The following is a 25,573-nucleotide window of genomic DNA, read 5'->3' on the forward strand; positions in this document are numbered from 1 at the left end:
AAAAAAAATACCCTCAAAGTAAACTAGTTTAGATGATAAAGTTTTCATCAGTAAGAGACACGTCGGCAGAACTTAAAGATAAACACATGATCAGCAATAATCTCTGTAGAACAAGAGTGAGCCGCACGGCAATAATCTTGTATCAGACATGTTGGTCACTTTGTGTGCCACGTCCGGTGTAGGGGACCAGTCTGTTCCACCCTAGCTCTCTGTGATCCTGCCCAAGCTCTGGACCTTGGCAGAGAATTTCTTGAGCAGACTCAGAAATTCTCATGTGTGGGATGGTTCATTTTATGTGTTACCTTGACTAGTCCACAGAGTGCTTAGTTATTTGGCCAAATACTATTCTGGTTGTTTCTGCAGGGGTGTTTTTGGATGAAATTAACATCTTAATTGGTAGACTAAAGCAGACTGCCCTCTGTGTGGGTGGGTCTCACCTAATCAGTTGAAGGAACTGACAAGAAATAAAAATCAGACCCTCCCTAGAGTAAGAAAAACTTTTCCAGCAGCCTGCCTTTGGACTAGAACGACACCAGTGATTCTCACATCTGCCAGTCCACACTGCAAGTTTGGACTTGTCAGCCTCCATGAGACATGAGCCAATTCCTTATAATAAATCTTTCTCTATGTATACACATTCTATCGGTTCTGGTTCTCTGGAGAACCATGACTAATATAGCATGCCATTCCTGAAGTCTCACCTGCAGCTCGTTACCTCATAACATCAGGAATGCCCTAGGTATGCTCAGAAGTAAAGACTCGGTTTCTTTCCATGGTGGCTGGACCCACAGCAGGTTCAGTGCCCACATCCCCCTGACTGGACCCACAGCAGCTGCCTGGAGGGATGGGTAATGCAAGTCAGAAGCATGGCGGAAGTGGGCTTGGGCCAAAGAAGCAGGGGATGCGAAGGCATTAGGAGATAAATCCCGTGTGCATTTCTTCTCTCGCCCCCTCTGCACCTTCCAACAGACAGTTCTGAGACTCAGCAGTTCCACTCCATCTCAATAAAGATGTTCTTCATAACCATGACCGAGCACTGAGATTTTAGTTTTTGAGACGCTATGGCCAGCTCACTGATATGTCTCAGATTTACTTCCTTGCCTTCCTCATGCCATTCGCTTCCTTTTCCCCTCACTCTTGCTTCTCTGGGAGTTCACTTCCTAATACGCTTTAGCATGTAAACTTTGCCTTCGGCTCTGTTTTCTCAGAAACCCAGGCTAAGACAATCAGATTTTTTTTTTTTCTTTTTAAACCCATTTCCTTGCCCAGGAAAGAGCCGAGCTCTTTTTTGTTTGGAGTGTCCAGATGTATCAGACCAGTCCAAGGTGAACTGATATGTAGACTGGCCCTCGCCCTGTTGTTTAAGGTCCCTCTGGAACACAGACGAGTGGAGCCAAATATGTTTTCTCTTATAATTAATTAAAATTTGACAAAGAGAAGTGTATTCCATGAACAGTGGTTGTTGGACAAAGAAATTATAGGCTGACAGCCTTACTGAGCTATGCATAAAAAATGAAGGAAGTACGTGAGTATGTAGGTGCATGACAGAGGGAGAGAGGAGAAGAAGGAGGAGGAGAAGCAAAAAAGGGGTGTAGGAGGGGGGGAGGAAGAAGAAGAGAAGAAGAGAAAGGATGAAGGAAGAGGAGGAAGGAGGAAGAGGAGGAGGAAGGAGGAGGAGGAAGAGGGAGGAGGAGGAGGAGGAGGAAGAAGAAAGAGGTGATCTGTTCCACCAACCATGACTATTTACTCTATATATCACTGTAATCTATTGTTTTCCCCTTCTCAAGTTTTTAAATAGAAAGGCAACCCAGAGAGAACATTTGCAGGATGGCTTGGGTCCAGTTAAAACCTTGGCTACGACCCTACCAGAAAGCAGTGTTTGTGATTCTGAGGTTTGAGTTTTCAGTCTGCTTTGAAAGGTTTCCAAGGCTTTGCTGGGTGATATGAGGAACCTTCCACAGAGCTTAAAGGTAATCCTCCCCTGGAAAGCTGAAGCACTTCCTTGTTTCTCCATCTACAAAGACCCTTGGTCAAAGGATATGCTTTCATGTATTTAAATTACCCACAGAGGAAAAGGAATTGAGGTTTTTTACGTTGGAAGTCAATACCATGGGGTCACAGTTGACATATGAGCAGCAGCATCATGGGGCAGGCCAGGGAAATCCAGGACCAACAAGATGGACAGGTAAGACGTCGTGGGAGGTGTGGGGAGAGGTGAGGTCAGCTGGTATCAGTATGGGATATAAGAAGAGGCAAGTCCAGTTGGGGAAACAAATGTCAAGATTCTGGAGAGAAGGGGGCAGTGGTAACAGGTAGCACCAATGAGCAAGGGCAGGTAAGCAACTGAAAATTCAAAGCAGACAAGACAGTCTGAAGAGTCCACGTAAAAAGAAAGGTAGAGGAGAAGAAGCAGGTTCAAGCAGACACATGATACCCTCAGAGCCTGGGGTGATGAGGCTCACCACCCATGCAATGCAAGGGGAGGACCTCTGTATCCACAGACCGGTAGGTAATGGGGTCAGAATCCAGGTTGGAAGAATTCAGAGCCAGAGACCTGAAGCCCAGCTCAGAAATGGAGTAACAAGGTGTTAAGCATAGGTAAGGTATCTGATGGCAGGTCTCGCATAGGTCCTGAACAGGTGTCTTATAAAGCAGGAACTACGCCCACATTCTTGGACCAGAAGGTAGATAGACGGGAGAGTTTCCAAGGGTAGGTGCCAGGCCCACCAACTGGTCTGGAGAAAGTGGAGGTTGTGAACCAGTTTTCTTAAAACAGCAGTTGCTACGTCAATAGGGGTAAAAGCCAAATTGTTCTCGTACCCTGATCTTAATCATCAAACTCATCATTGCCTTCTTCCTCCCTTGGAATCTCAGTATCTGTGAGAGGCACTAACATTTACCTACATGCACAAATTCAAAAAATTGGTGGGGTGGCGGGGCGGGGTAGGAGTTCTAGTTGTTCGTATCCCCGATATCTAATTGGACTAATTGTCAGTGTTACCTGACACCAAAACCAGACAAAGACATCACAAGAAAATAAAACTAAAGACCAATGCCTCCTATGGATATGGATGTAAAATTCTTCAGTCAAGTTCTAACAAACCAAATCTAGCAACATGTAAAAAAAGATTATACATCATAACCAAGTGGGATCTATCCCTGGAATGTAAGGTTGGTTTTAAACATCTGAAAATCAGTGCAATATCCCATATCAATAGGATAAAAGAAAAAATCATTTCAATAGATGCAAGAAAAGCATTTGACAAAATCCCAACACGCTTTCATAATAAAAACCTTCAACAAACTAGGAATAGAAGAGAACTTTCTTGATGTGATATAGATCATCTATTAAAAACCCACAGCTGGGGGGTGGCACCTGAGTGTCTCAGTCAGTTAAGCATCTGACTTCGGCTCAGGTCATGACCTCACAGTCCGTGAGTGCAAGCCTTCTGTCAGGCTCTGTGCTGACATCTCAGGGCCTGGAGACTGCTTCTAGTTCTGTGTCTCCGTCTCTCTCTGCCCCTCCTCCACTCATGCTCTCTCTCTCTCTCTCTCTCTCTCTCTCTCTCTCTCTCTCAAAAATAAATAAACATTAGGGACGCCTGGGTGGCTCAGTCGGTTGAGCGGCCGACTTCGGCTCAGGTCACGATCTCGTGGCCCATGAGTTCGAGCCCCACGTCCGGCTCTGTGTTGACAGCTCGGAGCCTGGAGCCTACTTCAGATTCTGTGTCTCCCTGTTTCTCTGCCCCTCCCCCATTCGCGCTCTGTCTCTCTCTGTCTTTCAAAAATGAATAAATGCTAAAATAAATAAATTAAATAAATAAATAAACATTAAAAAAATTGTTTTAAACCCACAGCTGGGACACCTGGGTGGCTGTCGGTTAAGCATCTGACTCTTGATTTCAGCTCAGGTCATGATATCACGGTTGTGGGATTGAATCCCATGTCAGGCTCCATGCTGGGCGTAAAGCCTGCTTAAGATTGATTCTCTCTCTCAAAAAAAAAAGAAAAAGAAGATTCTCTCTCTCCCTCTTCCTCTGTCCCCCTTCAAATAAAAAAAGTGCAAATCAGGACCTTTAGCCATTCAGGTTGTCATTCACCTGTGTTGGCAATAAAAAGACATTAAAAAAAAAACAACCCACAGCTAAGCTAACATCACATATTGTACTTGAAAGGTAGAAGACTGAATGCCTTCCCCCTAAGATCATGAACAAGACACAGATGTCCACTCTCACTACTTCTATTCAACATTATACTGGAGGTCCTACCAGTATAATAAGATAAGAAAAATTAATGAGGCATCTAGATTGGAAAGGAAGAAGTAAAATTATCTCTGTTTGAAGACAACATAAGCTCATATATGGAAAATCCTAAGGAACTCACCAGAAAGAATTACAAGAGATAATAAAGGAGTTCAGCAAGGCTTCTGGACACAAGATAAATATACCACACACACACACACACACACACACACACACACACACACACACACACGGTATTTCTATAGACTAAAAATGAGCCATCTGAAAACAAAATTAAGAAAATAATTCTACTTATAATAGTATCAAAATGAATAAAATCTCCAGTAATAAATTTAGCCAAGGAGGTAAAAGACTCAGACACTGAAAATTACAAAACATTACTGAAAGTGAAGACCAAAACAAATGGAAAGATATCCCATGTTCATGGATTGGAAGACTTAGTATTGGTAAGATGTCAACACTCCCTGAATTGATCTTCAGATTTAATGCAAAGTCTTTAAAAATCTCAAATGATTTTTTGCAGTAATTGATAGGCTGGTCCTAAAATTCATAAGGAAACAACAGGGACACCGAATTGCTGAGACAATCTTGACAGTTAAGAACTAAGTTGGAGGACTAGCACTTCCTAAATTAAAATTTTACTACAAAGCTACAGTAATCAAACCTGTGGTGTACTGGCATGAGGACAGACATAGAGATCAACGGAATGCAGTTGAGAGTTCAGGGGGCCCCCCCCCCCCCCCCCCCACGGAAACACCTCCCATTTGTAGTAAACTGATTTTCAATAAGGGTGCCAGGTCAAATCAAAGGGAAAAGGAGACTATTTTCAATAAATGGTGCTGGACAATTGGACATTTACATGCAAAAGAATGAAGCTGAATTTCTATCTCATATCGTATACAAATATTAACTCAAAATGAATTAAATACTTTAACAGCCCAAACTATAAAACGTTTAGAAGAAAATGAGTTAATCCCTGTGACCTAGGATGAAGCAATGGTTTCTTAGATATGTCACCAAAAATACAAACAAAAGAGAGAGATAAACTGGACTCATCAAAATTTTTAATATTTGTACTTCAGGGGCACCTGGGTGGGTCAGTCAGTTAAGGTCTGACTCTTGATTTTGGCTCAAGTCCTGATCTCACAGTTCGTGGGTTCTAGCCCCACATCAGGCTCTGCACTGGTGTCACAGGGCCTGCTTGGGATTCTCTCTCTCTCTTTCTGTCTCTCCCCCCACCAATCTCTCCCCCGCTGATTCTCTCTCTCTCTCTCTCTCTCTTTCTCTCTCTCTCTCTCTCTCCCCCTCCCCCTCTCTCTCTCCGCCTCTCCCCCCACTCCCCCACTCATGCTCTCTCTCTCCCAAAATAAACATTAAAAAAATAAAATAAAATTTGTACTTCAGAGAACACCATCAAGAAAGTGAAAAAGCAACCCATATATATGAGAACATATGCAAATCATATACCTGATAAAGGACTTGTATGTATATCAAATGCATAAAGAATTCTTGACACTCACTAATAAAGTCGTGTACTCCAATTTAAACACTGGGCAAAGAGCTTTAATAGACATTTCTCCAAAGAAGATATACAAATGGCCACTAAGCACCTGGAAAGATGCCCAACATCATTAAGCACCAGGAAAATTCAAATGAAAACCACAATGGCTTCCCACTACCCTCTAGGATGGCTATCATCAAAAAGTCAGATAATAACAAGTATCGGTGAGGATGTGAGAAATTAGAACCCTCCTTTACTGGTGGTGGGAATGGAGAATGGTGCACCTGCTTTGGAAAACAGGTTGGCAGTTCCTCAAATGTTAACCAGATTTATGATACGACCCAGCAATTCCACTCCTGGGAATCTGCCCAGGAAGACAGAAAATAACGTCCATGTACAAACTTGCACTCAGATGTTGGATGCAGCACTGTTCACGATTGCCCCAACATAGAAGCAACCCAAATGTCCATCGACTGATGAATGGATCAACAAAATGTGGTGTATCAGTACCATGGAATGTTATTTGGCCACACAAAGAAGTAAAATACTGATACGAGCTGCAACATGAATTAACTTTGGAAACATGACACTAAGTTACAGATGCCAGTTGCAGAGGACCACATATATGCAATGTCCCAAACAGGAAATTCTACAGAGACAGAAAGTAGCCTAGCAGGTGCCAGGGGTCCAAGGGTTGAGGGGAAATGGGGAGAGGGGGTAGTGACAGCTTATGTATATAGACTGCCTTTCTGGGGTGATGGAATGTTCTGGAATTGACCGTGGTGATGGCTGCACAACTCTGTGAATATACTAAAAACTGTACACTATAAATGGGTGAATTATATAGTAAGTGAATTATATCACAATAAAGCTGTTACCGAAAAATGTTATTAGGTATATTTATAGTGGTTATAATAAATGTTAATTTCTAAACCATTGTCTGGCACACTGAGGGGCATGTTATGTCAGGTCCCTTTTTATTTTGGTCTTCAGTTGGGGAACAAGCCCCAACTGGTCATGTGGAGCTACTGAGATGTCCACACGTTATATGGCACACAAGCCATAGCGATGACATCATGGTCATTTTTTTCTAAATGTTATTTATTTATTTATTTATTTATTTTTATTTTTTTTTTATTTTTTTAACGTTTATTTATTTTTGAGACAGAGAGAGACAGAGCATGAATGGGGCAGAGAGAGAGGAGACACAGAATCCGAAGCAGGCTCCAGGCTCTCTGAGCGGTCAGCACAGAGCCCGACGCGGGGCTCGAACTCACGGACCGCGAGATCGTGACCTGAGCTGAAGGCGGACGCTTAACCGACTGAGCCACCCAGGCGCCCCCTAAATGTTATTTATTTTTGAGAAAGCACAAGAGGAGGGAAAGGCAGAGAGGAGGGGACAGAGGATCCGAAGCGGGCTCCGCGCTGATAACAGTGAGCCCGATGCGGGGCTCGAGCCCACAAATCACAAGATCATGACCTGAACCAAAGTCAGACGCTCAACCGACTGAGCCACCCAGGTGCCCCCATGGTCCTTTTTTAACAACAGATTGCTGGCGTGTTACCAACAAGCAGACGCCGTGAAGAACCTGAGGTCAGAGAAGAGAGACGTGCTCCTCCAGCTCCTAGTCCATGGAGAAGATTCTACCTCATCCTGCCTTTGCATGCTCCAGCCGCAGAAGAAGAGGCGAAGTCACAGCCTTGTGCATCCACGCCCCCGCTGCTGAGAGTGGTACCGGCTACATAGCAGAACACCACCCAAGACCTTAACCTTCACTTTTATTTATTTCCCCCAAGGCAACCCTATTTTTACAGATGCAGAAACTGAGGCTTCAGGAAGAAAGCTTGAGGGGGGAACACTGTGTTTAGACTCCAGAGAATAAGACCCCCCTTGAGATCACGGGGGGGGGGTTGCTCCCCCAAAACTGGCAGGAAGGTGGGACCACCTGAAGCCCAGAGTGTGCCCGTCCTGTCACTACCCCAGGTTCAGATCTGGGTTCACGGAGCTTCCAATCTACCTGAAGAGGAAACGTGGCTGGAGGCATGAGGCCAACAGTGAAAGGTTCATTTGGCCAAAGAGCTGACAGAAAAGTCTGGAATCACAGATCTTTACATGCACATATTTAAACTCACCTCACCTGGCCTCATTGAACCCCTGATCCTCACTTTCTCTTCCCAGTTTCTTTCCGCTCTCTGTCATAAAGGGCCACACGAACAGTGCAGCCACTCAGGGGCCTGGGCACCAGGAAGGTCAGGTCAGAAGCACATACCCCCCGCCCCCCAAGCACCTGGTCACGGTCAAGGGGTCAGGCCCCGGGAGCCTGTGAGGGTGTATATTCCTCCAGGAAGAAGCCCTGTGCCTGAGGGAGCCCAACATTAAATAGTAAATAAAAAAATGCCATGAAAAATTCCTCAAAAAATTAAAAATCCAATTTCCCTGTGACCCAGCAATTCTACTTCGGGGTATATACCCAAAAGAATTGAAAACAGGGTCTTATAATAGCCAGGAGGTGGGAGCAGTCCAAGTGTCCATCAACGGACGGATGGATACACAAAATGTGGTGTGTACACGCAGGGGAATATTATTCAGCCTTGAAAAGGAAGCAATTTCTCCACCTGCCACCTATGCGAAACATTCCAGGCACAAAAAGACACATCCTGTATGATTTCACTCACAGGAGGTACCGGGGGTAAGTAGTCAATTCACAGAGAAAGACAGTAGATTGGGGGGGGTTCTGGGGCTGAGGGGAGGGGGCGGTGGGGGCTTCTTGTTTAGTGAGGACAGGGTTTCCCTCTTGCAAGACGGAAGAGTTCTAGAGACGGATGCTGGGGACAGCTGCGCAACAATGTGAATGCACTAAATGCCACCAGACTGCACACTTAAAACGGCTACGGTGGTAGCTTTTATGTTATGTGTATTTTACTGCAATTAAAAAATGTTAAGATGACGCGATTTTAATAAAGCACGATGACAGGTTGACAGAGACATCATAGAAGAAGAAAAAAAAAGCCTTTTTTTTTGTCCTCCAGCTATTTGAACAAGGGACCCCGAGTCTTCATTTTGTGTAAGGTCCTGAAGATTATGTAATAATTTGTCTTGGGGATAAAACAAAGCAGGTGTTTCTGCTGTTGTCACTTGTCTCTGACCCCAGGCCTAGAGGCTGCGTCCTCTGAAATGGTGCCTCTCTTTCCCCCTGACTCAGGAAAGACCCGGCCTGGGGAAGCATCTCCCCCTTCATGGGAGACAGCTGAAACAGGGGTGTGGGGCCCCTACGCCCCTCTTCCCTTGCTTTCCTTCTAGAGCCGTGGCTCTCGTGCCGGTTCCTCCACAGCACACGGGGGGCTCGCTGAACATGTTGCTTTGGGACCCGACCCGGAGGCAGAGGCGTGGAACCGTGTCTGGGGTGTGATGGTCACGCCGTGGTCCTCAACCGGGGTTCAGGAAGCGCTGCTCTGGGTCCTGGAGAAGGAAGACACGATAAACCCCACTTCCTTTGTCTCCTCTGAACGCCGAGCCCCTCTTTTTGCCTTGCTTTCTGAAAGAGACCGTTCTTAACGAGTGTACCGGCTTCTGTAACCAGATGCGGACCCCTCCCTGAGGCCCGGGGAAAGCCCCTCCTCTGCTGTCTTCACTTTCTCTGTGGCACGGTGGCCTGGGGAGCGCCCTTCATGCTGGCCACCTGAGTAGCACTAAGATGTTAACCCTGATGTGATCAGAGATGGTGAAGGGTGAAAGCCAGCGGAGTGCGGCTGGGGCTCTGTGACCAACAGACTCAAGAGTAGCTTTCTCGGGGTTCGGGGCCCAGGGCAGTCCGAGTGCCACGCTGGGACATGGGGCACTTTGGCCACTGGTCCCGGGCAGGCAGGTACGGTCTGACATCAGTGAACGGTGTGGCTTTGGGCAAGTCATGTTACTTCCGTTTTTCTCCTGCATAAAAGGAGGCTCTCTCAGATTGAATGCAAAATTACGCAAATCTTCACTCTGGTGGGCCAAGGTGTCTATAACTTGGCCTCCCTGACTTCTCCAAGCGCTTCTCCCTTTTCTGCCCTGAATAATAGCGAACTCAGGTCCTCATTCTCCTGCCCAGCCCCCTGAGCAGCCAGGCCCCGAGGGGCTCTGACTCCCCAGCCTGCAGACAGGCAGGCATGGGTCACACCAGCAGGGAGCGGGGTGCAGGCCAGGTGCAGATGGTCCGGGGAGGGCCCCCAGCCTTGGGTCTGGGCAAAATTTGTCTTTTAAGAGCAAGCGATAGGCTGATGACTGAAGTCCCAAAGAATTCTGTGGTTGAACCATTTTTTTTTGTTGTTGTTTGTTTTCTGGCACAATCTGTCTCTGTTTCTGAGCCGAGTGCCGTGTTCCCTGCGACAAAGGCCTCTTTCTTACGACAGTTTAATAGCTCCGATACGGGGACAGCCCTGACTCTCCCATGGGCCCGCGTCTGCAGGCGGCTGCGGACGAAGGAAGAAAACCACCGCTTTTCTCCCATTTGGTCCAAGCTGAACTGAGAGAGACTTCAGGAATAAAATGAAACAGAACCAGAAGCTCCTCCTGAAATTAAAAAAAAAAAAAAAAAGGAAAGCTCCCGGAGGGGTGAGGGAAACGTGTGTCCAGATAGAGAAGAATGGGGATCAGAAGTGTCCTCCGTGGGAGGAGGTGAAGAGAGCTGAGTGGGGTCAGGGGACGGAGAAGGCACAGATGGGGAGTGTGGAGACGCTATGCATTAGGCTCCTATGGCCGCCGACACAGAACACAGGGATTTATGCTCACTGTTCAGGATGCTACGAGTCAAGGGGCCAGCAGGGCCGGGCTCCCTCCGACGCCTCCAGGGAAGGACGCCCCCCTGGCTCTTCCAGCTCCGGGTGGCTGTCACTGCCCCTGAGCGCTTCTCGGCTTCTAGCCACGTCACTCCAATCTCCGCCTCTGTCTTCACGTGCCCGAAGTCTTCCCTCGGTGTCTCTGTGCTGTCCAGGGGCATTCTCCTCCGTGTGAGCGTTGAGTGTGTGTGTCTTTTCTCCTCATCTTGGAGGGACACGGGTCATACTGGATTTAGGACCCACCCGCACGCAGCATGACCCGGTCTTAACAAATTCCCTCTGTACAGACCCTCTCGCCCACGAAGGTTGCATTCACAGGTTACGATGTCAACACAGCTTTCTGGGGGACACGACTCTACCACAACACCATTGCCCAAAAGAACCTGGGACCTCCACACAGCCAACCCCCACCTCCGCTCGTTCAGGCACTCACAGGACAGGTAACTGGTCCTATCCTCCCAGCACCCCAGCCTATCTGTCCATGCTTTCTGGGAGGTGAGGTGGGGACGTGGACCATGACGTAATGGCCATCCAGACTATCTCTGTCCCCTCTCTTTGGATCTTCCTCCTCTCCCCTTCCTTCCCTCAGCCACTGGCTGCACGGAGACACCAGGCAAGCCTTAGGGTTCTTACTACAGCAGCAGACGTCTAGAGTGGTGTTCGGCAAGACCTTGACAGAAATACTCGCTGCCACTGAGATCGGCTAGACAAAGTCTGCCCCTCACCGGGGAGAGTTATATACACCCCTAACCCCCAAAATGTCCAATGAGACAGGATGTCAAAGAGGGGTTTGACAATGGACTCAGACCTCCTACAGCCAACACAAAAGCATCCACAAAAGGGGTCAGACACCTTTTTACAACTAAGCTGAGACTATCTTCTGCACCACCTTAGGGGGCGTTTTTCCAGCCTCTGTGGACCTGGCAGGTACTTGACCCGGGTGGCAGGAGAGGGCAATGGTTTAGGGCACGGGCTCCGGAGCCAGGCTTCCTGGGTTCGAATCTGGCCTCTGCCCCTTACTTGCAGGAGCATCCCGCAGCTGTAAACTGGGGCCCGTCATTTAGCAGGGGGCTTCGAGGACCGGCCAATACACAGGTCAGCGGGCACAGGGTCTGTGTGTGGAAAGCACTCTGTAAATGTCAGCTTTCGTGCTTGCTGGAAGCAGGGGTGGGGAGGTGGTTCGGCATGGGCCTCTTCATCGGCCAGACCTCAGCTAGACCTGAGCCTTCTGCTTGCTGGAAGCATGACCCCTGAGAAAGTTCCCAGGCTCTGCGTCCTCCTCTCCATACTGGGATGACAGCGAGGATTAAGTGGTGCATGTAAACCACCTATAACGACAGCTGTCCCTACTAGTGTCACAAGGGCAAACGAACGCACGTACCCAAGCTGCCTTTTGCAGCTTGCCAAGCAAGAGTTGTGGCACGAAGACCACCACCCCAAGCGAGCTGTGCCTACGGATCCCTTAGCGTCTGCTCTGGAAAACACTGTCACTCTCTGCCTCTCCTTGCTTGTAACAAGCTGTGGGGGAGGCCGGACGGGGCAGCGATGGACCCCTCCGACGTCCCCACGCGAGTCACGCTGTCTGAACAAGGGGAGGCAGCCACACTGCCTCCTGTCTGCCGAGCAGCGGCCTCTCCCTGTGGGCAGCACAAGGGGCCATTTGTGCCGTGGCCCCCTCCGCCCCCCCCCCCCACCGCCTCCAGCCACCCCCACCCACATCCCCGGCGACAGGGCTGGACATCTTGGCACGGGGGACGGATCTCTACACAACGTGCACTCTGTTTAGCCTGCAGCAGGCTTGGGGGCGGGGGGACGGCAGGGAGGCAGGGACCCTACAAAGCTCTTTGAGAACAGCAGTGTGGTTTCTTTGTGGCTTTCCCAGGCTCTGGAGACGACACACACTTTTCTCTCCTCCGTTCCCATCGCCGCCCTGTCCGTCCTCCTGCACAGCTTGGGACAAGCAACTCAAGGTCTGAGAGTGAGTCCAGGGACTCGCGGGGCCAGGAGGAAGCAGCTAGTGCCCTTGGCAGGTGCTGTCCATTATGGAACCGCGTACAGAATTCCAGGCAGGCTGTCGACCCCCTGGCGCAGAGCCGACTCTGCCCAGCCTGGTGCTGGGTCCCACGCGACAGCAGAGGAGATGGCCCAGGCCGTGCTCCGGGCGAGGGCACAGGAAGGGGTAAAGCGTACGTACACGCTAACGGCTGAGGACACTGAGCGGTTCCGGAGCGAGAGCCAACGAACACAAATGTCACATCTGTGCTGAGACATGACAGCAAAATCCCCAAAGGGGGATCAGGGAAAGGATGTTAGGCATGGGGCCCGAGACTCAGGCCAACAGAAACAACATCGGGAGCAGCTATACGCACCTGGAGCCCCCCACGTTGCTGGACTAGGGCCTCCAGGCCTGCGTGGTCCCACGCAGACTGTGGATGCTACTTCCAAACCAGTTCTCTTTCTGGGTAGGCAGGGGGTTAGGAGCTCCAATCCTGGAGCCCAGGCAGGGGCAGGAATGGGCCGGGCATCTATCTGTAGTGCCTGCGATGGGTAGGCCAAAGGAAAACAAAACAGAACAAAACAAACAAGACAAAAAACAATACCTACAATGCAAAAAAAAAAAAATCCCACATCCTACACTGCCTTCCTGTATGCTAAGCGCTGTTCCAGGTTCTTCATGTATAAGAAATCCAGTTAAGTCTGTTGAAGTAGACGCTATTATCGTTATGACTACTTCTACGACTATTGGTTACTGTGGGAATTTGCAGGTTAGGAAACTGAGGCACAGAAGAAAGGCAACCCGTTCAGGTTCTACAGCCAGGGAGTGGCAGAGTCAAGATTTGAACCCAGGTGGTCTAGCTCCAGGATCCAGGTCCTCCAATATTCTGTGTGTTCTTGGGCTTGCTGGGCTGGGGAGGGGAGGGTGCTGCACCAGGGCCCCACGACTGGTTCTCGCAGGTCTCACTGTGCCCCGCGCATGCGAGCGGCTGTGGGCAGAGGGCGCCCTATCTCCCTCCCGATGAATGACACCTGCTTTGTTCCGGGGCTTGAAAACAGGTACACAAGTGTGTGGGGTTGACTGTGTCACTGTTCCTTGCCTTCTCTCAGATCACACCCTGAATCCCACATGGGGCACATAAGCAGTCCGTGTGTGTGTGTATCAAGATTTACACCCCGTAACTCAGACGTGCACTAAAAACCAACCTTTTTTTCCTATGATATGATCCCATCCTGGATCCCTCATTTCACACAGTAGCAGAAACAAAATCAGTATGACTTTTGCAAGTATATCATCCCGATCTGCGGAAACTGGTTTTCAACACAGATAAAATACAGTAAGATTTTCAAGGTAGCATGATACACAGTAGTAGAATACAGGGGATGTTCAAGATCACCTTGTTGCTTTGCCCGGCGGTGGGGGGTGGGGGGCTCAAACTGACGAATTTGTATGAAGGACATAATTACGTATCGAGTGGTGTTGGACAAGCTTTTCATGTTGTAAGTTGCTCTGAATTTGAATGGAGAGAGACAGAGAAAGATAAAGAGAAGTAAACTCCTATCTGAAAAGTAGAACGGATTTTGTTTTTTCCTGACCTTATGAACTGATTTTTGGTGATAAGTACACTGTTAACCGAGAGATACCTTATACAAGAATTGACTGACAGGAAGAGCCTATGATCGCAGCTTTCTATCGATGCCTTTACTTTGCAAAACAGAGAAGGTGACAGCTCTCCGTCCGTCCACATACACAGGGGACATTTTTATTGTCCCGCAAAGCCCAACAGTCCCGGAACCACAGAGGCAACCTGCCTCTCTTCACGAAATGCACATAAAAACTGCGGTTTAGATAGTAAGAGTCAAGGACACGGTCAGACTGCCAGGGGCTTGCTAGCCTGGGTCCCCTCTGCTTGACACAGAGGTACCACTGGAAGGACCACGTGCTGAAATGAGCACATTCGCGAGCATTTTTCTGTCTCTGTAGCACCGTGTGTGTGGATGGATGGGTGTGGGAGTCAGAATGCTGCTGCTGGAGGTTCACATCAGAGAATGTCCCCAACCTTCGAAGGAAACCATCTGCTAGGGGGAGACATGGCTCCCCTCTCCAGTACCAGCAGGGAGGGATGAATGACCGTCACTGGGCCTCCCGACGAGGTCACTCTGACATAGCTGACGGTCACCTTAGACTTGATGATGTGTGCCAGGAAAGGCGAGCAAAGGTCTGAAGAACCCTGACTTCCAGAACACCCAAAACCGATCGGGTTTTTCTTTGTATCCTTTCTAGTGGCTTTGTGCTCAAATAATGGTAATTATCCCAGCTGTCCTGGGAAGTATGGAAAGTCTGCCAGATTCATGGGTGAAGCCAAACTAACATTAAACGGTTTCTCGTGGACAATCTCAGGTAGCAGGTAAATGATAAGTACACAGACTTTCACTCCTCCATCTGTTCACGTATCTGTGCACCCAGTGCAGGGAATGAATGGGCACCAGGCCCCACGATGGGCATATTTTGCAGGCCAGTGGCTATTAGGTTCCAGATTCTCTTCGTTATCAGCGGGGGAGTCCCCAGGTGTGCGGGTAACAATGATATCCGTGTGTCTGCACAGACCTGGGGATGTGGAAGGCAAAGTGTCTGAAGGGGTGGGGGTGCTGCTGGCCCCTCGAGAGGATCACCCAGTCCAAGAAAAATCTTGGGGGTTCTTGGGGACAGAACACGGGAAGTGGAGGGGGCTTACTGGCAAAATACTGTTACTTTTTTCATTGTTTCCTGTACCATTTTGCTCTTGCTGGGAGCATAAAAACCCACGGGAAGGGAGAAGGAGCCAGGAGAGAGAGAGTGGCAGGGGGCAGTAAGAATGCCGGGGTTTGGACAAGGAGACGGGACGGAGACCATTCCTTTCTCGCCCTCACTTCCCAGCCCCCAACCCTGCCGGCTCCTTTCAGTCAGGCCGCCTGGAGCAAAGCACCTGCAGGCTGTTCTCAGGAGGACTGCTGGAGAACCCCCAGGGGTTCTGAGGATGGGAGGGGCACTTCTTGAGGGTCAGTGGGGGCGAGGGAAAAAGAAGGGGGCGCCTGGGTGGCTCAGTCGGTTGAGCGTCCACCTTCGGCTCAGGTCACGATCTCACGGTTTGTGGGTTTGAGCCCCGCGTCGGGTTCCGTGCTGATGGCTCAGAGCCTGGAGCCTGCTTCCGATTCTGTGTCTCCCTCTCTCTCTGCTCCTCCCCTGCTCATGCTCTGTCTCTCGCTCTCAAAAATAAACATTAAAAAAAATTAAAACAAAACAGAACAAAAAACCGTGTGGGGCGTGCTCGGGAACAGCTCTGTGGAGGGAATGGCTCTCCGGTTGCCTACAAGGAAGTGCTGGGCCCGAGTCTGGCTCTGTCCGTGTGTTTGGCAGGCTTTTAGGCCCATCCTCTTTACTTCCAGGACTAATATACTAATTTTCATAACATTGTTTTTTGAAGTCATTAGCAAAATAAAACATAAAGAAAAATCGAATGAATTTTTGGGTGTCTTGAAGTTAAGCTGGTTCACCCCACTGCTTTCCTACTGGTGCCGACAGTCACGGCCCCGAGGGACTTCCTGCTCTTTTCTGGTGCCTTCCACATCCACCCTCCTCTCTGTGCCGGGACCACGCAAAAACTTTGCCTTTATGCTGATGCGGGAAAATAACACGACAGCGGAGCACCGTCAGGGCTGAATCCAATGAACTATTGGGGTCAACATGGCAGGAATATAAAGATGTAACTATTTCGGGAAATGCACACAGCATTTTTATAAACTCGTATGTATATAACACGGGGTCTTAAACTTTTGTAGTTGTGACTTCTGTCTGAGATCCACACTGCTTCAGCCATCCACGTGTCTCGGTTGCTTTTGTCCCTTTGTCATTGTTTTGTCACCCGGCATCGATGATGGCTAGCCACCACACGGGGGCACTGGCCACCACCTGCTGCCTGCCTGCCCACACTTGCAAATTCCTCTCTCTCGTCAGAATACAGGGTAGAGGGATCTGTGTGTGGGAGGACTGGAAAGAAGCATGTAAGAGAAAGAGCTGCCGATAGATAACTCTAGAATCCCGGGCAAGGTAGCTTGACGGGTTCAGGAGAAGGGCTCGTTTGCATAAAATAAAATGGAGAGCACAGTCCGCCGTCACACATACAGAACAGCGCAAGAATTCGCTTTCTGGGGTGATTGAAGCGTGTAGCGGTGGGGTTGTGGTGCGGGGAGCGGGGGAGGGCGTGTGTATTATTCCGCTGTGAAAGGGGTGGCAGTGGTTGGGTCAAGGGGTGCAAGGATCTCCTCTCCCGGGCACCTTTCCTGACCTCATGCTGGGGCTGTGCTTCTCAGCCTGAAGACCAGTCTCCAGAGAAGACCGGGCTGGGCTGGAACGGTGAGACCCAGAGCTGCGGGCACATAAGGTCAAGAGCGGCTTGACCCGTGCAGGCGGTTACGGTAGATGTGTGAGTGGACTATGCTGAAGAAGTTTACACTTAGTTCTCCGAGACCCCTCCCCACCACAACAGTGAGGCCTGCTCTTGAACTTCTCTACATTTAATTGGCAAACCTATTTTCAATAATTTTCTGGATCCAAAGTAGGGGGATTAATTGGACAGATAGATGCACATAGGTAATGGGTCTTCCACATAAAGACATATCGACTGGTTACTGTTGACTAATGACCAGGAAAATGTGTCTACTGCCATTTTTTTTTAATGTTTATTTATTTTTGACAGAGAGAGAGAGAGAGACACAAGAGCGAGAGCAGGAGAGGGGCATAGAGAGAGAAGGAGATGCAGAATTCGAAGCAGGCTCCAGACTCCGAGCTGTCAGCACAGACCCTGACGCGGGCCTTGAACTCACAGACTGTGAGATCATGACCTGAGCCGAAGTCGGGTGCTTGACCAACTGAGGCAGCCAGCCAGGCGCCCTACCATTTTTGTTTCTAAACAAATGGCTGCTTGGTTGACTAATGACTGCTGTCTTAAATGATTGTTAATACACCAACACGTGCGTTGGTTTTTAAGCCAGGGAAAGTATATATCTGACTTATGATTTACCCCTTGATAAGGGAGGCAGACATACACTTTAAAATTGATTTTGATGTCCCTCCTGTGCAACTTAGTGAGCCACCTTAGGTCCAGATGCAGACTAATCCACCAGGCATCCCTTCCTAAGTATCTAGATGTCGGTTAGCATTAGCTGGTTGGGACACAAGAAACACGTTCGAGGCGTATCTTGGGGATGTGCTTTGTGGATTATCCACAAAGACCATGAGTCTGCAGCCAGCCTCCTTGGCTACCCAGAGACTGTTGCACCTGCCGGTCAGGGTATGTTCGTGGGTGACAAACGCCACCCAACGTGTGTGCTCAGTCAAAGCCTAATAGGAAGTGGTCTGTATGTGAAGTGTAAATAGCCTTGCTCTCCCCGCTGGTTTGCATTATGCCTGCCGCTGAGTCAAGTGAGAGCCGAGGGCACGTTTTCTCCGTCGGGAACATGTTCTTTGGAGGTAATGCCACTTCAGAAAGGAAAACTGTTTAAGCAGCAAACTCCCAAGGGACGTGTGGTCTGAAGAATTTCTTGGTGGTGACACCAGAAGAAATTGTGATGGGACCAGACTGGAGAGAAGAAAGCTATGTTTCCCTTGAACCACGGGCTTCCCTTTGCTGCCTGAGATGCTTCGCAGTTCAGAGGACACTGAATTCGGGATAAACAGTGCCACACCAGCTATCCAGTGAGGAAGGAGGTGGATGGAGGGAAGGCATGGGGACAGGCGCCATAAAGGTGAAGTAACAGCATCCGAACACTGGGTGGCAGCAGCAGCCCTACACAAATTACATGCCTGCGTCCTGCCTGAGTCCTGGTTGTGGAGAAATTCAATTAAGGATCGTGCCTCCTTGGGAGTCTTTATTTTATACCTTTCTTTTCTCCCGTGGTGGCTGCAGATATGTGGCTTCCAGATGCATTATTAACAGGGCACAAGAAAGAGGTCGTACAAGAGTTAGTTGGTGTCAGAGCATTTGCTGATGACTCTGCAGTAAAATTACGGTTTTCCGCTGAATTAGAGGCCTGCATACTTTGGTCTGCAAAGGGCCAGATGAGTATAGACGCTGAGCTTTTGGCCTTGAGGTTCTGCGGCAACTGCCTGCCTCCATTATTACAAGGAGTTACGGACAATATGTCAACGAATGAGTGTCGGCTGTGTTCGAAGCAAACGCCGTTTCCAGAACCGGGTGTTGGGCTGGACCTGGCCCGGGGGCTACAGTTTGCTGACACCCCTAGGCTAAATGAAGAGCAGCTAGCTTGGTCCACGTGGGCCCCAGGCACATGCCAGGTAACTCTTGTTGCCAAGTACCTGCAAATGCATCCTCTCGCCCTCCGGGCCCTTCCGGAGCCCTACGTGATTATCTAGGTCTCTCTACTCTCAAACCTGAATTCCCCCTTCTCCCTTCCGCAGGACAACAAAATCCGCCGACAGATGCCGTCTGGTGGGTCTGCATTCAAAGCTCTTCCTCTCTCCCCTCCTTGTGGTCTCCCTTCAGTCCCACATCCCTCGTCCTGCTCTGAGGGCACACAGCTGTGGGTGGTCAACACGGGTCCATCTATGTCCTCGCCTCAAATTATTCCACGGGAGCCAGATCACGGTTCAAACCACCTCTTGGGTTTTATCATTTCCTTTCCCTGCATATCAGAACCCACCCTAGCTGCCAACCTCTCGGTGCATGATGTGCTTTCTTAGCCGTCAGGCTTACCTTCCAGAAAGCACCATGTGAGCTCCATCTCGGTGACTTCACCTCTCCGCCGGCCCTGAAAATGCCTTGGGACCTACCTGGGCCTTTCTTCACAATATTACCTGCCTCCATCGTGTCCACCAATTCAAGCTGACCATCCCCCCCGGTCCTGATGAAGTACCACCGTTCTATGAAGTGCCCCTGACACGAAGGAAGAGCCTGCCCTTCATCCACTGGTTTCTTAGTAACTCGGTTTGTATCCCTTCCTTGGAGCTTACGCTGTGCCCTTCTTACGGTGTTACTGGTTTCACTGCCCACTAACCAATTATTTAGGCCATCTTTTCTGGTATTGATTTTCAATTATGTCACACTGCGGTCACAGAATGTGGTCTGAGTGGTATTGATTTGGGGGGCATTCCGACTTTTCTCTGCGGCACGGCGCTCATCAATTTTGGGAACCATGCGCACGCGGGCTTGACAAGAATGTCGGTTTTTTCATCGCCAGGCTGGGCTCTACGCACATCCATGATGTATGTCGTGTTAACTTTTTATCTGCCTTCTCAGTGCCCGGGCGGGGAATCCTAACCCTTCACCATGACGACGGTTTTGTCTGACTTCCCTTGAAATTCTGACCATTTTCCTTCCCCAGTGTGAGACTTAGGTTGCCAGGAGCATACAGGTGCCCATCAGCCCCGGGGCACTGTTCCTCTTCCGGCAAAGTACTGACCTCCATTCTTTACGTGGCTTTCTGCCCGAAAGTCTGTTTTGCCTGATTCCAAGACTGTACTACCTGCTTTCTTTTTGGCCAGGGTGCACCTTCCACCTTTTTTCACTCCTTTGTTTTCAAGCTTTTCTGTGTCATGTCTTAGGCGTGCCCCTCGTTCATCACCCGGAGCTGGGATTTCAAAAGGCAAAACCTGTCTCTTGTACAAGATGCGTTTAATCATCGGATGACTTCGCTTTTGCAGCCTGCCCTCCTGCATTAGCCTTGTTCTTTCTCCTTCTCCCTCGTGCCTTGCTTGGGGGCTCTTATGCGTCACCATCCTCACCCCCTCCCCCCGCCCCCGGGCATTTGAAAAGGAAGAACCCAAATCACGAACTGTATGTGGATTTATGGGGGGGGGGGGGTATGGCCTGATGGGGAGGGCCTGTTGGAGGGAGATCCTTCCCTCCCAAGATACTCTGGACACAGTGGTGACAACAGCAAAGGCCCACATGCTGTGGCTGAGAGCGGGTGGAGGGCAGGGGGTGGTGAGAACCCCCCAGTGGCTCCATTAGCAGGGGTTTTTTGAGGCTGAAAATACCAAGACTGCCGCCCCAGGTCAATCCCAACTGAAAGGTCCTGTTGAGGGTTTATGTAACTCAGAGAGCGTCTGTTCAAGGGAAGAGAGGGGCTGGGTCGGAAAGATTGTTGCTCTACTTTCTTCAGAAATATTTATAAGGATTAGCGGAAAGTGCAGGTAACAGAATAGAGGGCCATCCGAGTGGCCATCCCGATGTCGCGGGAGATGTGGCTGGCCTAAAGCCTGGCTGGGGGCAGGGCTGTCACTTGCCAGCCACCAACCCCCTGCAGTGTGCACGGCGCGCGCCCGAGCTCCAGGAGGACCCGGCCTGTGGATGCTGACAGGCTCAGCTCCCGGGATCCTGCTGACTCGGAAGTTTCTCCTGGTCTAAGCAAGGCCAAGATCAAAACGGCAAAAAAGCCATACTCCCCGACCCTCTCCCCTCTCCCAGGGTGAGAAGAGCAGACTGCAGGGCATTAGGAATCACAATTAACCCTTGATTTTGGCGACATTTCTACATTATGAAGTCCCCTCTGCCCTCCCCCCACCCTCCATCAACCAGCTCATTTGGTTTTCACAATAGGTATCACATGAACGGATGATGCTGGAGGAACCCACCAGTTTGACAGATGGGAAAAAGAAGCTGAGAACAGGGGAAATTTCGACTTGGAACATGCCGGCCCACATGCACGTCTGGGGCCTCAAGGAGCACACATGTCCCTTAACATGTAGCATTAGAATTTAAAGACCTACAGGGGGGTGCCTGGGTGGCTCAGTCGGTTGAGCGTCTGACTCTTGACTTTGTCAACTTGAGTCATGATCTTAGGGCTGTGAGTCTGAGCCCTGCGCCGGGCTCCGTGCTGAATGTGGAGCCTGCTGGGAATTCTCTGTCTCCCTCTCTCTCTGACCTCCCCCAAAATTAAAAAAATAATAATAATAAATAAAGACCAGCAGAGACTACACTTAACACACAGGGGTCCCACATTGGCTGAGGAGCTAAAAGGAGGGGATGGGGCATAAAGAGGCCTCACATAAGTTCAGCAGCCGAGGGAGGGCGGGAAAGGGGCTCTGTGAGAAATGAGTTCCTGACAAGCAGGGGAATAGAAACCAGGTTGATCACTGAAGGAGGTGGGGCCACTGTCCCAGGGGGAAAAATGTAGGTAAGAAGGCAGAGAAATGAGCTAGATGCAGGGGTCAGAAACCAGTGGCCCCCAGGACCATCTCTTGAACATGAATCATATTTTTAAAATAATTGTGCCTTGAGATAGTGCATGTGCTGCCCAGTTGAGGTTCACCTCTGTCCTCACTGTTCCTAACTGTCTCCACCCCAGGATGGTCTCCACTCAATTTCTTGCCCCTTAGTCTTCTGAAGGCACCTGAGTTTGCCACCCTTGGATGGAAGGCTCCTCCCTGCTCTCCTCCAGCCCAAGGCTGTAGTATTCACGGTCCTGTAGGCACAAGGGACCATGTAGAACACATCTCCATTATGGCTACAGGATAAGCCATAAGCCTCCGTGGTCCCGAGACGATAGCCTTGCCTAGGCCCTGTGTGGGGCCAGGGAGGTAGAAGAGAAGAAGAACTTAGAAGGCACAGATTGTCTGCGGAAAGACTGTCTATGGACATGAGTCAAGGATAGCAGTGAGTTTGGTTTGGGCAACCGGGTGCAAGGGGGTGATGGGGAACCCTGGAGGAGGGACAGGTTTTTGCAGGATGGCAGCAGGAGACAATAAGCTCAACTGTGGAAATGCTGAGCGTGGGGATCCTGAAAAACATTTGAGTGGAGATGTCCGCAAGGTAGCTGGACCCGTAGGTGTAAGTTCCAGAAAACAGTCTAGGCTGAAGATCAACATTGGCATCGCCAGCAAATGCATGGAAAATAAAGTCTCGGGAATGGAGGAGATTCCCCAAGGAGAGTACACTAAGTGAGAAGAAACAATGCCCCAGAGACGGATCCCAGGCAACATCAACATTTCAGAGAGGGCTGCAGGACGAGAAGCCCACAGAAGAACCTGTAGAGGAACAGGAAGTGGGCGGGGGGGGGGGGGTGGTGCGGAGAACCAGGAGAGCGCAGGGTCCGGAAAGAGAAAGGAGCGGCTTCAAAAAGAGGGAGCAGTTGAGAGCATCAGTTGCTGGCTTTGTTAATTTTTTTTTTTTTTTTGTCTTTAGTCTTTATACATTTAAAGGATTTGGAGAACGCAGACGATTATTTCCATGTTGTGTTTTCAAAGCGGTTACCCATTAGATAGCTCATCTGACAAACGGCGTAAACCAGCTTGTTTGATGGAACCCCTCTCTCAGGCAAGCTTCACCTGACCTCCCCCACCAACTTCCACCAGTCTTGGCCCTCTGGGGCCAGGGGTGCCCATCGAGGTAATAAGCATTTCCAGAGCACCACTGGGTACGGTGCCAGGCTCTAGGGAGCAGGTGCTGGCTTACCTGGCACTCTCAAAGGTGGCGGATGCCGTCTTTTCCACAGCCCCAAATCCGACGCCAACAGCAAGACCCTCTGAAATGGAATAAACAAGCACAAAGGGTTAGGAGCAGTTTTCGAACAAGGTTCATTACCATCGCTGTGTCAGGTGAGACCGCATTAGGCTGCCAGTAACAGAAAACCCACATAACTGGAGTTTAAACCCGGGGTTGGCTGGCAATGGTCTGGGGGCCAAACTCAGCCCACTGCCTATTTTGGTATGGCCTGAAAGCTAAGAACGACGTTTACGTTTTTAAATAACTGGAAAAAAAATCAAAGAAAGAATAGTATTTCATGACACATGAAAGTTATATAATTTTAGTGTTCACAAATAAAGTTTTATTGGCACACTGCCATGCTTAATTTGTTGACAAGTTGTCTGTGGCTGCTTTTGCGCTACATCCGCAGAGATGAGTAGTTGTGATAGAGAACATAGGGCCCAAAGACCTACAATATTTACTGTCTGGCCCTTTACTGAAGAGCTTGATGACGGGCTCCTAAGCTAAACACATAGGGTTTTATTTAGCTCACGCAACAAGAAGTCTGAGATTGGTGCAGGGGCCCAATGATGTCTTCCCAGACATTCGAGGGGCCATCTTGAAATGGTAGACTGTCACAGTCTACTCTGAGGTGGTGTGGCTACAGTCTAGCTTAAGCTTAGGGATGGACAAGATGATTCCCCAAGTCCTCTCCAGAAGGACTAGTAAGCCTGCCAAGGCTACCAACACTCTGACTTTGATCAAATGTGGAAGAACACTGCTTGTCTACAAGTATCTGATGGAGAAGGAAAGGTTACAGAAAAATGGCCCAGTGGCCTGGGACCAGTGGGGTAGAACCATAATGTTAAGACATTTTCTGGTATCTATGGGACAGTTTAAAGATCCCCTGAATCATAACAGGAAAGAGACCTACCAATACTGGTCAGAATCAAGACCAAGGGCTTTTGGGGCTAGGAGGAACTTTTTTGTTATAAAGAGGGAAGAGGGAAAAATCCACTGAGTGAGAAGGGCTTGTCTTCTTTTGGGATTCACCGCCTCTTTGAAACGCCTCTTTTTATCCTTTGTGTCCTTTTTAGTTGGGGTGGGCCAAGGATGCTAGGATTCTAGGAGGCACCTGGAGAAAAAAGAGCTGCTCACGCTTGTCCCATGTGAAAGGGTAAGAGCTCACCCATTATCTAGTCTGGTTCACCGAGGGACCACAATGGGGTTTGGAGTCCAAACACCCTGCTAAGGCCTAAAGGGCTCTTTGCTTCCCTCACCTTACCCTTTGTGCTTCAATCTCCTGTGGAGACCCTATGGGGGTTGCTGGTTGAGAATTTGGGATTCTCATGCTCCTCCAAGTATCTTCCCATATTCCTCATAATGACCAACGGTGGGATACAGAATCCTAGGACTTTAGAGGTAGAGGAAACCCCAGAGATCACGTGGCATGACTCTTGGGCCACTGCCAGGCTCAGAAGTTATCGGTTTGGTTGGGGTGGGGGGTGGGGTGGGTGGGGAGGTTTTTCCAAAACCAGATGGCAGACAGCACCCTCCCAGCATGCCTAGCACACTCCAGAGCCGGCTGCAGAGAAGCCCCTGAGACACTGCGTCCAACAGGCTCTGGGGCCCAAGTGGCCAGGCAATCAACACCACCAGAGCAACCGCATGTTTCAGGATCGAGGCTTTAAAGACTGATTTATTTTTATATAATTGTTAAGGCTCCTGATGTAAATTCTAAAATTTTTTTTTTTACATTTAGTCATTTTTCAGAGAGAGAGAGAGAGACACAGTGCGAGCAGGGGAGGGGCCGAGAGAGAGGGAGACACAAAATCCGAAGCAGGCTCCAGGCTCCCAGCTGTCAGCCCAGAGCCCGACAGGGGGCTGGAACTAACGGACCGTGAGATCATGACCAGAGCCGAAGTTGGATGCTTAACCGACTGAGCCACCCAGGCGCCTTTAAAAAAAGGAAATTTTTTTTTTAACATTTATTCATTTTTGAGGGACAGAGAGAGACAGAGCTGTGGTCTCTTGTGAGCAGGGGAGGGGCAGAGAGAGAGAGGGAGACACAGAATCTGAATCACAGTAGCTGCCGGTGCCCGCGGTCATGAGATCAGAAAGCTGGAGGACATCTCCGACGCTTCTTCCATTTGACCAGTCCCCTACCCTCAGAGACTCCAGTGTTTCCAAAGCTGCTGTCCTCATTCTTGTTTTGTGCCCAAACAGCCAAGCCCTCAGCCGGCTCTCAGCGGTGACTGCGGGTCTCCAAGGCAAAGAACTTCACCAGGGAGCCCTGACCCACTGGGGAGAGGTGTCCAAAGCTGGGGAGGGACTAAGCGGTGTTTTATAACATCAGAGGGGCATCTCCCTTCCTTTGAAAAAAAAAATGTGCTTTTCTAAGGTATAAACAACAGCTGGTTGGCTCTTTTGTTAAAGATTTTGCTCTAATCAGTCACTTTATTTTATTTTTTTTTAACGTTTATTTATTTTTGAGACAGAGAGAGACAGAGCATGAATGGGGGAGGGGCAGAGAGAGA

The 25,573-nt window shown here is 49.4% G+C and overlaps 1 protein-coding gene across 5 annotated transcripts in view; it reads right to left on the reverse strand.

The window, feature by feature from the left end:
- SLC39A11 (solute carrier family 39 member 11) overlaps positions 1 to 25,573 on the reverse strand; it is a 428,375-nt gene that overhangs the window by 45,007 nt on the left and 357,795 nt on the right. For all 5 annotated transcript variants that reach the window (XM_040452256.1, XM_040452260.1, XM_040452257.1 and 2 more), the window contains one exon: positions 23,025 to 23,094. In XM_040452256.1, the coding sequence (XP_040308190.1) occupies positions 23,025 to 23,094 (70 nt within the window). The remainder of the gene's footprint in view (positions 1 to 23,024; positions 23,095 to 25,573) is intronic.

The sequence above is a fragment of the Herpailurus yagouaroundi genome, unplaced genomic scaffold (assembly GCF_014898765.1).
Source record: "Herpailurus yagouaroundi ecotype Mexico unplaced genomic scaffold, PumYag 206, whole genome shotgun sequence".
In the NCBI taxonomy this organism is placed as follows: domain Eukaryota; kingdom Metazoa; phylum Chordata; class Mammalia; order Carnivora; family Felidae; genus Herpailurus; species Herpailurus yagouaroundi.